The 14813-nt window shown below is 37.4% G+C and overlaps 1 protein-coding gene across 1 annotated transcript in view; it reads right to left on the reverse strand.

The window, feature by feature from the left end:
- The window catches only part of LOC102860062 (protein FAM13A-like), a 111597-nt gene that overhangs the window by 58111 nt on the left and 38673 nt on the right, over positions 1–14813 (reverse strand). Inside the window, exon 4 of the mRNA XM_006900008.1 lies at positions 13697–13883. Within this exon, the coding sequence (XP_006900070.1) occupies positions 13697–13883 (187 nt within the window). The remainder of the gene's footprint in view (positions 1–13696; positions 13884–14813) is intronic.

The following is a 14813-nucleotide window of genomic DNA, read 5'->3' on the forward strand; positions in this document are numbered from 1 at the left end:
CTATACTTGGACCAAGAGGCAGTAGTCAGAACAGAGCAGGGTAGGGGAGCTCTGGTGGCCTAGTGGCAAGAAGCTGCACTGCAATCCCAGAGGAACACGGTTCGAATCCACCAGACGCTCTGCCGGAGAAGGAGGCGCAATATCCTCCTGTACCAGTCAGATCTGATTTGACGGTACACGCACACACACACACACACACACAAAAAAAAACAAAAAACAAAAAACAAAAAAAAAGTGCATCTAAATTAGAAAATCAATCTCCATAATAGTTTATGTGTTTCCTACTGCCAAAGGGGCCCTTTAGAGTAGTAAGAGAAGATCTTCACCCTGAAACCCACAGCGTCCCTTTTCAGCAGGAAGTAGCTAAGAGAATACACCACCCCCTTTTCCTTATGAATCAGGGTGAAGTCTCTCTCAGGGAGGAGTGATAGGGAAGGGCAAAGGACACACCGACAAAAGAGATTAATCAGAACTGACTTTGACAAGCACTGAGGCAATTGGACAATTAAAACAGACATTCGGATGGCGGGGAAGAACAACAAACTGGGGAGGAGGGTAGAGAGAATGGTGCAGCAATGAAGGAGTGAAAGCCCAGAATCCCTGTGAATGTTCATTGAAACTAATAAAATTTATTAAAAAAAATTATGGAAAAGTAAAAAAAAAACAACAAAACAATGCTTCATCTGTATTTTAAGAACACTACAAGAATATAGGTTTTTAAGATGTGTAATTAATAAAGAATGCCTTTCAAGAGTTAACTATTCCTCTGTAGAATAATTCCAATTGTCATGTTCTTTTTCACACATCTGGAACTGTTGAATATTCCCGCATGGCCTTGTTTCATGAAGACAACCCACAAGTATAAAGTGCTCTTTTGTTAAAGCAGTTGGGTTGCATGATACCTGTTGGAAACAGGGAAGAACTGAAGAATGTGCAAGATATCTCAATTTTTTTCACAATAGAACTAACAAGGTTAGTAAAAATTAATGCGTACACTAACAATCTTATTTTTGTATGGATGTAAAATGTGAATATTTTCTGAATTTTAATTTCATCCTTTGTCAAAGTTTAAGGAGAAAAATTAAAGAGAAGTAATTCTCCCTCATTGAGATGTATAAATGTATAAATATCAACATGTTGTGTTGTTATGTGCTGTCCAGTCGACTGTGACTCACAGCAACCCTATGAATGATATTTCTGAGTGCTGGCCTATCTTGAGCCAATCTCAATATTTTGACACAGACCCCATACTCCAGGTACTATGTCAATCCATTTCATCCAGGGTCTTTATCTCCTTCACTGTTCCACCACCTTTCCAAGCATGATGTCCTTTTCCAAGGACTAGTCCAGCCTGGCAGCATGCCCAAAGTATGTGAGACAGAGCTTCAGAATCCTTAGCCCCCAAGAGCAACAGGTGTCACCCTCTCCAGATCAGGCCTTTTTGTTTTCTTGGCAGTTCATGGTATGTTCAATACTCTTTTCCAACACCACAACTCAGAGGTATGGATTCTTCTGTCATCCTGATTCACTGTACAGCTCTCTGATACATAGCAAGCAATCGAAAAGACCATGGCCTGGATCAGGCATACTTTAGTCTCTAGACTAACAGCATTGTTCTTTAACAGTCTAGAGAAGTCCGTGACAGGTCTTTTTTTTCTTTTGATTTCCTGACTGCTGGTGCCAATTGTGGAAATGAGTATATGGAAATTGCGAACAATCTCCATCTGTTCTCGATCTATTATGGTGCTGCCAATTGGCCTAGTGGTGAGAATATTATTGATGTGGAGCTTCAATCCAAATTGTAAACTGCAGTGCAGTCCCTGACCTTCTGTAGCAAAATGCCTCAGTTCCTCTTTAGTTTTGGCAAACAAGGTTATGTCATCTGCATAATGCAGGTTGTTGATGAGTTTTTCTCCAATCCTGAGTCCTCCTGAACTCCGGCTTTCTGGATGATCTGTTCCACATATAGGTTGAAGAAGTCTGGCATACCTTTCTTGATCCTGAACCATGCAGTGTTTTCTTACTCTGTTCTGAGGACTGTTTCCTGGTCTAAGTTTCACATGAGAATGATCAAGTGTTTGGGGATTCCCATTGTTCTCAACGTCAGCAACAATTTGTTTTGATCACATAATCAAATACCTTTACATAGTCAATGAAATTAAAATAGAATGTCAACATACAAGGCAAAATACCTGTTGAAGCATAGAATTCTCGCATTATTTGAGAAATAGCTGTTAGACTTTCAGGTGTGCAGTACTTTTTTTTCATTGAGAACCTAATGACTCAATGTCTTTTGAAGGTCTTGAAATGTTTCATGTCCTAAACACTTTCCAGGTGAGGTAAAAGACTGGTTCATTTATGCCTTTCTTTATTAAAAAGTACAGTAATAGAATCTTCATTGCAATGTTTTCTGGCATTAACTTCCATTTTAATTATTCCTCTAGTATCAGCATCTTTTAAAGGCAGTAGACTATGATTCTAAGTATAATGGATTGAAATTGCTTCTTGAGTGTATTTTTTTGTTTACCACCTAAAGTCTAGTTTATAATCCATAAAATTCAGACTCATACAAAGTCTTTACCAGTGGTTTTCAAAACACATTTGTTCTGATCTAATTTATTTTTACCATGATTGAATATGCAAGGGAAGTGAATTTAAAAAATTACTATCTCTAATGACAAAAATTTTGACTATAAAGGAGCAAAAGCTTTGATAAAGTTAGCGTTAGACTGAAATGTAACTTTTCCCCTTCTTTGTGTTTTGGCATTGGATGCTAGTTAAAAACCTGCTTGACTACTAAAGCACTTGAGAACACTTACAGCAAAAACAAATCTGTCTTTCAGAACTGTAAAATGCTGACAAAGCTTTTCTAGAGGACACTGAAAGAGAGGGGAAAAAAAGCCTTCTTTGGGTATACAAAACAACTCAGTCTGAAGGTTGCACTGACCGCTGCTAGTCAAAACAAGTTATTATTCTAACTTTGAGCTCCACAGGAAGAATATTTGATATATTCTCATTAACAAAGGATTACTGGTAGACTTGATTTTCCATTTGTTCATGTTACTTCATATTGTTTTTTTTAAATAGCTTTATTCTTTAATTTTTTTCTTTTATTATTTTTTGTGTATATCGTCAAATCAGATCTGAAAGGTACAGGAAAAGATTGTCCCTCCTTCCCCAGCAGAGCATCTGGTGGATTACTTCATATTGTTTGAAAGTGTGTAAGTTAATCTGTATTTATTTTTTAACCCAACAAAACTTACAGGTATCTTAACAGAATGCCTATGTAAGAGCCTGTTACCTATTCACTTAAACCCATTCTACTTGTATTCAACACTTATGAAACACCCTTGGCACCATCAGCCAAGAAATCAAAAGATGAGCTGCGCTGGGAAAATCTAGTGAAAAGGACCTCTTCAGAGTGCTGAAGAAAATGATGTCACTCTAGGGACTAAGGTGCGCCTATCCAGGTCAGGGTCTTTTCAAATGTTTTTTATACATCTGAGAGTTGGATAATGACTAAGAATAACAGAAGAAGAATTAATGCTTCTGAGTTATGGTGTTGTGGAAGAGTATTGAACCTACCATGGACTGCCAAGAGAACAAATACATCTGTCCTGGAGAGAGGGAAACCAGTCTGATCCTCCGAGACAAGGATTTTGAGGCTCCACTTCACATACTTTGGGCATGTTGTCAGAAGGGACTAGCCCTTAGAGAATGACATCATGCTTGCAAAGTTAGAGGGCCAGATCAGGAAAAGAAGACCCTGGAAGAAATAGAGTGACACTGACTGTGGCAATGGGGTCAAGTGTGTCAGAGCTGGTCAGGTGAGCTCAGGGTAGAGCAAAGTTCAGAGACATTATTCCTAGGGTTGCTATGAGTCATCATCGACTAAACAGCACATAACAACAAAACTGTTGTATGTTCATAGCAACATATTTTTCATCTTCCAGTACAATTAGACAAGGCCACGTGACTGAACTTTGCACAAAAAAAGGGTAAAAAATAATGAAAAATGCCCCACTAGGTACATTCCTTGATGAAGATAACAGATGTAATTGACCCGAGTCCCTGAATAACTGCATGGAGCAAGACTTAGATCTCTCTCCCCACTTGCTGAATTCATGCTTCAGGTTTGTCACATAGGGAAAGAACTTAAAATGTATTCCAGTCATTCTGACTTTGAGTCTTTTTGTTGTATGAATACTTTAAACAACACGTTAGGTAACTCTGGTGGCCTAGTGGCAAGAAGCTGGGCTGTAATCCTAAAGGCACGTGGTTGGAGGCCACCAGCTTCTCCACAGGAGGATAGGCAGTCTCCTCCCATGTGATTAACTGCCTCTGAAACTCTGTCAGAGGGTGAGCTTCGGTCACTGCTGACTCTGTGGTACACGACAACAACAAAAACAAGCCCCACCAGCAATATGTTGTTAGGTCATTGAGTCAGAACCAATGCAGAGCTGACCTTCCAGTGGGTTTTCAGACAATAAAGGATACGAAAGGCGATTGCTCATTTTTCTCCCATGGCACTGCTGGTGGATTTAAATCTCAGGCCTTTGGATTCATAGCCTGGCTCCTTACCACTAGGCCACCCCAAGGAATGGTAATTTCAGGCTCTGGAGATACAATGTTAAATAGTGAACAAGACAAGTATTTGCCCTTGCCAATTTGACTTTTAAACTTTAGTTAATGCTCTAACTATAACTTGCTACTTTGTTAATATTGCCTTCACTTTCAAGATAAGGTCTGAAGTGAAAATTTTAAACATTGATTGATAAAACATACACTTTTTTTTTTTTTTTTTTACTGGCCAGTATGAAAAAGGAACAGGATTTCTGGATTCATGTATAACTATAGTGAGTTCAACTAAGAAAGTGAGAAGACCATTCACTACTCTAAGACATAAAATTCAGGTTGTATTTAAAACGCAACTAACCTCCCCCTCAGCTATTTACATCTTTGTAAATCTTCTTAGCTAGTTCAAATATCATAGACATATCTTATATCCTCTTTCTTAAAACTCTACAAACCATTTCAAAATCCTGTTGATTCTACTTCAAAATATATTTACAGTCTAACCCCTTCTTACCTCTCACTGCTATGACTGTGGTCATCACTGGTGTCATCTCTTTTCTAAAATATTTCAATTATTTTGCTTTCCTTGTCCACCCTCCACTGCTCTAGACAATTCTTAACACAGTTGCCAGAATGATCCTTCTAAAAAGTATTCAGAAAATATCTACCTCTCTCTCTCTCTAATCTTCTATTGGCTCTTGGTATCACTCTGGGTCAATGTCCAAGTTCTAAAAATGGCATGAAGTCTTAATGATCAGGATCCTTGCCCTATCTCTGACCACTTCTACAACTTCTCTCTTTCAACTCTATTCCAGTCAGCCACCTCCTTCTCTTATCCACAGTGAAAGGTCACAGTTACTCTTCCTCCTAGATAACCATTTTGGTTCACTCCTTTATCATCTTCAGGTCTCTTTGCAAATGTTGCTCTGTGAGATCTGTCTTGATTATCCTGTGTGTCATTCAATCCTACTCTCCCATCTCCTATTTAATTCCAGAGCATATATTGCCATTAGATTCTTTTTACTTCTCATCTGTCTCCTCCTATGAATATTTGGAGAAGGCAAAAGTATATCTGTTTTAATCATCATTGTATCTTCAGCACCTAAAATAGTACTGTCATACAGCTAATTGTTGTATGAGTGAAGGAATGAGTAATTCTAAGTCGGTGACTCAAAGCGTGAAGTTTTTTTCTCATTATATTTGACACTAGTGAATCACTGTCATATAGTGTTTGACAGGAGTTTCTGCTCAGATAGTTCTTTAACATTGAAAAAAAGGTTAAAAGGCTGCAGTAAAGTGGATGACTCTTTTTCTCCAGAAGCAGATAAGATGTTTGAAGAGGCAGAGGGTGGAGGCTTGAAGACACACTGGCTGACTTCTGATAATCTTGCCTAGTTACAAGTCTGAGCGACTCCTTTCAAGCAATTTACAGCCTGGGAAGCCCAATGGTGGGTAGCTCTGACTGTATGGCAATGAGTGAGACTTATGATAAGGGATTTCAGGCAGAAAGGGAAGCGCCTATAAAATTATATATAGATAGCTATAGATGATATAGATATAGATAGATACATAGATATTTATATTTATTTTTATTCTCAATAGAGGTACTTATATTTGACAAATGATTAGAAGAAAGGAGTGGGCTAAGGTAAAAGAAATTATTTAGAAATTGACCAAGAAGCAATGAAGAGATTAAACCAGGATGAGACCTTGGTAGAAAAGTGAAGAGGAAAAGATGGTAAGTTTGGTCCTGCCCACGATGCCTCTCAATATTGACTTGGGAATAACTTCTGTAGAGGTGGCATGTGAATTCATGTCAGTAGTTGTTGCCAAAAGCTGTGGGGAAGGAACCGGCTCTTGGCTGACTCTCCAGCAGGATTTCAGAGGCAGTAAATTGTATGGGAGGAGGTTGCCTAACTTTTTCCAGTAGAGCAACTGGAAGATTCTAACCACTTGCCTTCAGGTTAGCGGTGTTATTCTTTGCCACTGAATCACTTTCTTTCAAAGAAAAGGCAGTTGTAAAAGAGACAGGGGAGAAAAATCTGTGATAACATTTACATCCACACATGATCTGGGGAAGATTAGCCAGCTAAAGAGGTAGGGAAGAAGAGAGCAGAGGTAAGAGAACATGGAGAAGTCAATGTAGGGACCACGGAAGACAAGAGACAGAAAGAGAGTGTTCGGACCAAGGACTAAGCCGATGCCATTGCACAGGGATCTTGGCGATGACTGCATAGGGTGTTATGCTTAGGGTCAGTCAGTTGGTTCTGGCTCATTTTGATAGAACACAATAAAATGAAACACTGTCTGGTTTTGCAACATCTCCACACTTATTGCCACGTTGAGTCCAGGGTTCTTAAATGATAAAGTTAAATTGAAAATCTAGGTATGTTTGATTATAAGACCTATGCTCCTGGGACTGTGCCTGAGGGCTCTGAGGTCTTAATGCTAATTGTTCATAAGGGAGAGAGCTATTAAATATCAACTCCTATTGAGTTGATTCCAACTCTTGACAACCTCTAGTGTGTCCAAGCAGGAAAATGTTTCACAGTGTTTGAACTTGATTTTTTGGGAGTAGATGGTCAAGTCTTTCTTACAAAGTTCCTCTGAGTGGACCCGAACCTCTAAATCCTTAGTTAGTCACCAAGTACATTGCACCACCTGGTTCTATAACTGCCCGTATCTGAGCGCGTCTGTGTGCGCACACACAAACACACAGAGAAATAGGTATATACATGTTCATGCCCTGTACATATTGTTTTACAACCTACTTTCAATAGTAGAAGAAAGAATAGTGTAATGTTTAAAGGTAGAGACACTACAGTCAGATGGAACTGCAATTCAGACACTTATATATGGTCTTGAGCAAGCTGTCCAATCTGCCAATGCCTCAAACTAAAAGGGAGATAGTAAAGGTCACACCCACTGTATGGATTACTAGGAAGATTCATGTTGGTAATGTATGGAAAGTCCTGAAAAGAATCCTGGTCAGACACTTTTTTTTATTTTATCACCTAATTTTAATAACCATAATTTTTCATGATGGCACAGTACTGTATTTAACTGACATATATTTGTTGTTGTTATGTGCCACTGAGTCACCCATGTTCCATAGTGATGCTATATATAGGAGCTCTGAACCCCATTCTGTCCTGAGCCAGTATCACTAATTCCAACACACCAGCCCTCTGCCTTAATTACTGTATCAGTCCATCTTATCTGGGGTCTTCCTCTGCTATGCCGTCCCTCCATGCTTCCAAGCATGATGTCCTTCAAGGACCAGTCTCTCCTGTCTATGTGCCAATGTATGTAAGCTGGAGCTTCAAAATCCTAGCCTCCCAGGAGAAATTGCTCTTATAAACTCTATAAACATAAGGAAATGATGTTAGTTATAGAACAGAGTTCAGGTCTTTTGTGCAAGGGTCACTATGAGTCATAATCTACTTGATGACACTTAACCACTGCTGAGAGTAGTGTTTTATCTGGAGCAACTTTCTCCCATTTTGTACATCACTCTTTGTCAATGTGCTGTATGAAGTAACCTGGGTTTGCTGTGATGCTGAACCTTGTGTCAACTGGATATCAAATACCATAATGGCTTCTCAATATGTACAGTGTTTGGTGGAGCTTCCAATTGTAAAACAAATTGGGAAACAGGAGTGGCATCTACTTTCTAAACCACATGCCTCTGGACACTCTATGAACTTGGAGAAATGACAATAGTTATTAGGTCTTTTGTTCATAGAGTTGCTATGAGTTGTGCTCAACTCAACAGCAACCAACAACAACTACAATATGCTTATTGAGGAGTAATGATATCAGTTTGAGGATTAAGGTGCACCTGATTCAGGCCATGTTCTTTCTGATCACTTGATATGCATCTGAGAGCTGGACAATGAGTAAGGGTTACAGAAGAAGAATTGATATCATTGAGCTGTGGTGTTGGAGAAGAATACTGAACATCCCATTGATGGCCAAAAGAAACAAAATCCAACAACAACCAAATAGATCTTACAGAGAGTGCAGCCAGAGCTCTTTTTAGAGGCAAAGATGATAGATCTTTACCTCACATACTTTGGGCACGTTGATAGGAGGGGCTATTCCATGCAGAAGGACACGATGCTCAGAAAGGTAGAGGGTAAAGGAGAGAAAGACCTCGACCAGATGGTTTGACACAGTGACTGCCACAATGAGCTCTAAGTGCCAACAAGTATGAGGATAGAACAGGGTTCAGAGCTGTTGTCCAAAGGGTCACTATGAGCCATACTTGACTTGATGGCACATACAACATAATAACAAAAATATCCTTCTGTCACAAATTAAATTGTGCCTATCTCCTGAAAAAAAAAATGATATCCTAAATTGTTAGAGAACAAATTTATGTTTGTTAAAACCATCTGCTTGTGGTATTTCTTTATAGTAGCACTAGGTAACCAAGACAACTATTTTTGAATATTGTTATGTACCATCAACTCAACTGGGACTCACAGCAACCCTATGAACAAATGATTTGAATCTGGCCTTGCCCTGTACCATCCTCATCATCTTAGACACCCTTGAGCCTATATTACAGTCATCACATCAACATTAATTATGGAATTAGAATATTAATTGCTTCTATTTATCCAGGATTACAGATATAATTTTAATGAACAAATTAGTATATATAGTCTTTCCCATACTTAAGATTATATGCTGAAAAAGAGTGGCAGAAGTAAGATTCTTGGATGAAATACATAAATGAGCTAGGTCAACAAAAATAAACCAAAGAAGAAGCCATTAGAAAGTGTATATAAGTACATGAATGTATACATGCTTGGTAGGTATGGAATATAGATGTAATTAATAAACAGAATTTGCAAGAGTACCTCTTCATCTTAGATGCTAAACTTAAAAGTTAGAAAAATCTCATCAGATTAGATCAGGTTAGAAAATAAAACAGATGTTTCTAGAGAAATTTAAAAGGTGAGAGAAGCTGTTGAAACATAAGCTGGATTTTAGTTTGTCAAAGGAAAACAAGGGAGGAAGTTTTTCATAGTTGGTTTGTTTTCTGAGGGAGTCATACTTCATTGGGCCAGGATATCAGGGGGTTGGGATAATGTAAATAACTGGAGAGAAAAGATTTGCCTAATGCTCTGATAGGTACCTGATTACACTGATTTCTGAGCGCTGAGTCATCTATAGCCTCTTGAGTCTATTGCTCATATCTATGGAAGTATAAGATAATCTCATTTTAGAGTTACCAAATCTGTAAAATGCTTTATTAGGTCCATATCATGGTTCTCTCTGGATGTATGTCGGGTTAGTAAGAGCATTATGAAATTATTATACACTCCTCTCTTCTGTTACTTGCTTCCTTTATTTTCTTGAGAATGATCTCTGTTCCCATCTCTCCAATGAAGCTGTGCTTGTTAACATCACCAGTGACCCTCCCTTGGAATCAAGGGTCCAATTACCAGTCTTCTGTCATTTGATCTCCTATCTCAAGATGATATGCTTCAATTATCTCCCTATTTCTCTGACTGCTTCTTCTTAGTCTCTTCCGATAGTACTTTTTCATGTCTCCATCCTTTGCTCTGTCTTCTTGAGCTGCGCTTTGAAATTTATTTTTCAGATCTTTTACTTCTGCATTCCTTCTCTTTGTATTGGCTTCTCAATATTCTAGGGTAATTTTCAGAGTCACTTCTGACATCCATTTTATTTTTTCTCTATTTTAGTAATGACCTTTCACTCTCTTCATGGACAATATCTTTGATGTCATCCCACAACTCATCTGGTCTTTGATCACTGGTGTTTAATGCTTCATGCCTATTCTTAAGATGATTTGTAAATTCAGGATAGTTCCAAGGTTGTATTTTGGTTTCTTTGGGCATGTTTTAATTTTCTTCAGCTTCGATTTGAACTTGCACATGAATAATTGATGTTCTGTTCCTTCTGTTCCAGAGTCAGCACCAGTCCTGGTTTTGACTGCTGGTATTGAGCGTACACAGACATAATCAATCAGATTCTTTAAATAAGCAAAGTATTATAATGGAATGTATAGGTAGCTGTAATTGGAGAATAACAAAAAGAACTAACTCAGCATTTATGCAGCTGATAGAATTGAAAAAGAAATTCAAGCCTTGTGTTGCAATACTGAGAGACGCTATACTGAGAGAGGGCAAAATCTTGGATCAAAAGAAAATGGAGGGAATACACAGAGCCACTGTATGAAAAAGGGCTGGTTTACACTGAAAATTTTCAGGAAGTACCAAATGACCAAGAGATAATGGTAATGAAGAAGGAAGTTCAAGTAGCACTAAAAGTATTGGAAAAACAGAAGGCTCCAAGAACTGACACATTTCAACTAACAGGTACAGTCTTGGTCATGCTCATTAGTCTATGTCAGAAAACTTGGAGGACAGCTGCCTGGAAGAGATTCATATTTGTTTCCATTATGAAGAAAGATGATCCAACAGAATACAAAAATTATCAGACAATATCATTAATAACACATCATCCCAATATGGCTAGAACAGTACATAGACAAAGAACTGCCAGAAGTTCAATCTGAATTTAGAAGAGACCATGTAACCAGAAATATCGATGATATTAGATGGATCCTGGCTGAAATAAAAGAATACCAGAAGAATGTCTATTTTTGCTTTAATATGTATTAAGGCATCTGTATGTGTGGATCATAACAAAATATGGCTAACATTGAGAAGAATGGAAAACTCAGAACATTTACTTGTGTTCATACCAAACCCATATCTAGACCAAGAGGCTATTGTTAGAATAGAACAAGGAAACACTACATGATTTCAAATTAAAAAATGTGTGTCATGGTTGTATTAATTTTCCATAGCTATTTAATTTGTATACTGAGAAATAATTCAAGAAGCTGGCCTCTATGAACGAGAATGTGGTATTAGAATCAGAGGAAAGCTAATCAATAACTTGCACTGTGCAGATAGTACAACCTTACTTGCTGAAAGTCAAGACAACTTTCACACACATGAGACATTTGAAAATATTTTTAAGAATAATAGTAATAGATAAATCAAATGATTTATCACATTAGTCTAATCTGTAGTAAACATTCCCTTTAAAGGGCTAAACAACCAGGATGTTACTTTGAGGACTAAGGTGTATCTGACTCTTAATGCTTCTAAGATTTCTGTCATACCTACTTCAGTAAACTGGTAACATCAAAGTTCTAGTCACTCAGGCCTAAACACTTAGCATCATTGCTGACCCTTCTATTATTTTCATACCACATATCTAATCTATCAGCTAATCCTGTAAATCTTACTTTCAAAATATACCCCAAATTCACTCACATCCTCCTCCTTCATTATCACTGCAATGTACAACATCAGGAAGAGTCATCTGCCTTTTTGTTGTTAGGAACTCTGTCCTTAGAGAAGTGTAGTCTATTACCTGCATGGCCAAATGTTCTGGCCCCAGTGTCACCGTAGTTCAAACCACCATCATCTCAATAGTTTTCTAATTAGTTTGCCTGTTCCTATCTTTGTCTGCTTATCATTTAAGTAAATCAGATCATGTCACTGTTTGACCTAAAACCCTCTGATCGCTTTCCATCTGGCCTACAGTAAAAGTCAGTCCTGACAACTATCTGTAAGAAGTATGACCTCAACTACAATCCCAGAGGCACATGGTTCAAATCCACCAGATGCTCTGCCGGGAAAAGGAGGGACAATCTCCTCCTGTAGCAGTCAGATCTGATTTGACAGTACACTCACACAAAAATAAAAAAAAAGAACTACGACCTCAACTGTCTTTCTCTTCTCCATTACCTCTCTCACTCTTCTCAGTCTCTACAAACCCTCTCTTGTCACTGTGGTTCCATAACTCCAGATAAATGCATGCATCAGAGTCTGTGCACTTGCTATTCATCTGGATAGTTCTCTCCTTCACTTACTCGTGTTATATAAATGTCAAAGTCTCAGTGAGGCTTTCTAAGATCACCTTATTTAAGCTATATCCTCTGCTTCCTCACTATTACTCTTCACATCACAAACAAACAATATTCCCATCATGTCAAATAAATGTTTGGTCAGGATGTAAAGACTTGAGATGGGGCCAGGTAAGGTTTTGAAGAGAGTTTTTGAAAATAAAATAAGAAAGTTTAAAAATATGTTAAGACGCATTGCTTTTCATAAAAACAAAACAAAACAAAACAAAAAACCAAACCCTAGTGAACTGGAGAAGGGGAAGGAGAAGGAGAGGGTATAAAAATGTGCAACAGTGAATAAATGAAAATCTAACTTTTCTGTAAATTTCTGTTAAAATCAATTTAATTTTAAAAAATTTATTTTAAAAAAAGGATGCATAACTTAACTTCTAGGATTTTTTCTTTGTGGTTATCATACAAAGGCAAGATTTAAAAGTCTTACACCATGGCAATTAGAAAATGTCTTGGAAAACATCCTCACTTTATAGATGAGGAAGTTCTTCTTGCTCAGTAGTGTTGGTAAGGTTTTAAATTATTCACTGCAGTAAAAACATCATGGTCCAGTTAGCTCACTTGTGTCAATGCTGTGACATGTGCTATGCTGGATGGAATGAGGACACTGGCCATGAAGGAGGGGCAAGTCTTTCCACATAAAAAAAGATGAAAGTAAAACGTGGATCTGTTGTCCACACACTTTCAAAGCTATCTGTACAATTTTATCATTAAAACATCCATTCTAGGGGATAAACTGACTTTTTGACTTTTATCACTAGTAGAGTAGCTGCCATTTCATCCATTTCAACACATGGCAACCTATCAAGTCAGTAGAACAGTGTTCCATATAGTTTTCAGTGGCTGATTTTCAGAAGGAAATCACCGGGGCTTTCTTCTAAAAAATGATTGGGTTATTTACTTGTTAATTTTTTTTACAAAGGAAAAAGATATGTGATATTCTCTGTTGCTTTGTGCCATCAAGTTGGAACCACCTTAAAGCTGAATCACTTCCAGCAGGCTTCCAGAGGTTGTAAATTACATGAGATGTGAGGTGCTCATCTTTCTTTTGCAAAGCAGCTTGTGAATTTGAACTGCTTATTAGTGAACTAATTAATTATTCTTTCACTAATTAGGCATTCTCTAACTAATTTTACAAAAATATGCACTTACCACCAGGGCATCTTGATTTTCGTTGAGCTCAGAAAGTTTGGTGCTGGATTTCTGACGTTTGGGTTTACTCCTTTCACCAGTATAACCAGGACTGTTTTCATTTAATTTTTCTACTTCTTGAGCATTCAAAATACCGTCATCAGTGTTGCTGAATCCAGAAGGAATATTTTCTTTGTTGACACGTCCCCTTGAATAGGAAAGAAAATAATAATTTTCATTTTATTTTTCAAAGTAAAAGAGACATTTTATAAGACTGCCAAATATCATACAAGAAACCAAACAAGTGCCACGAAATTCCACTTTGCATTTTTGATCTGTTTCAGTAGTATGCAACTCCTGAGACCACTTAAAGCCAAATATACGACATTAAAAGAAAAATTATTCCTAGAAATGAACTGGCAAAGACTATGTTTACACCCAGGAGAAAGATGTGGCAGTCTGCTTCTGTAAAGATTACAGTCTTGGAAACCCTGTGGAGCTGTTCTCTTCTGTCCTACCGGGTCACTAGGCATTGGAATGGACTCAATGGCAATGGATTTTAATAGATATACTTCCATCAATGAACAGCTTTTCTATGTGTAGCAAAAACAATTAGCAATCAAACAAAAAAGATAGTACAATATTATGTAAAGCCTTTCCTTTATTCACCGTGGACTGCTTTTATTCTCCTATCATGTATGAGGAAAATATGAAAGAGGAATGTGGTTATCTTTTCTAGAATGGGACATACTATTTTTCCCAAATGATAAAAGCCTTTTAGCACAGGAGAAATGCATTAAATATGTTTAAATTGCATAAAATTAGATAATCTTTATTTTAAAAAGTATAATTTTACAAAAATTATATACTACAAACCATTTTAACTGAAATACCCATTTGCCATTTTTCAGTGTGAGTGTTACTACTGAATGTAGTGGTCTTCTTTCCTGACTATATAAATGTGAATGTCCTAATTATACAGTTTTATTCACCTGATAACATTGAAACAGGCTAAATATACAACAAAATATTTGCCACATTAATATTTTTTTTAATTTAGGTTGTTTATTTTTCATTTCAATGAACATCTACAGAGATTTTGGGATTCCATTCATTCATTGTTGCACCCTTCTCCCTG

This window comes from Elephantulus edwardii, unplaced genomic scaffold, assembly GCF_000299155.1.
Source record: "Elephantulus edwardii isolate Elephantulus edwardi_28Jun2011 unplaced genomic scaffold, EleEdw1.0 scaffold00270, whole genome shotgun sequence".
Classification (NCBI taxonomy): domain Eukaryota; kingdom Metazoa; phylum Chordata; class Mammalia; order Macroscelidea; family Macroscelididae; genus Elephantulus; species Elephantulus edwardii.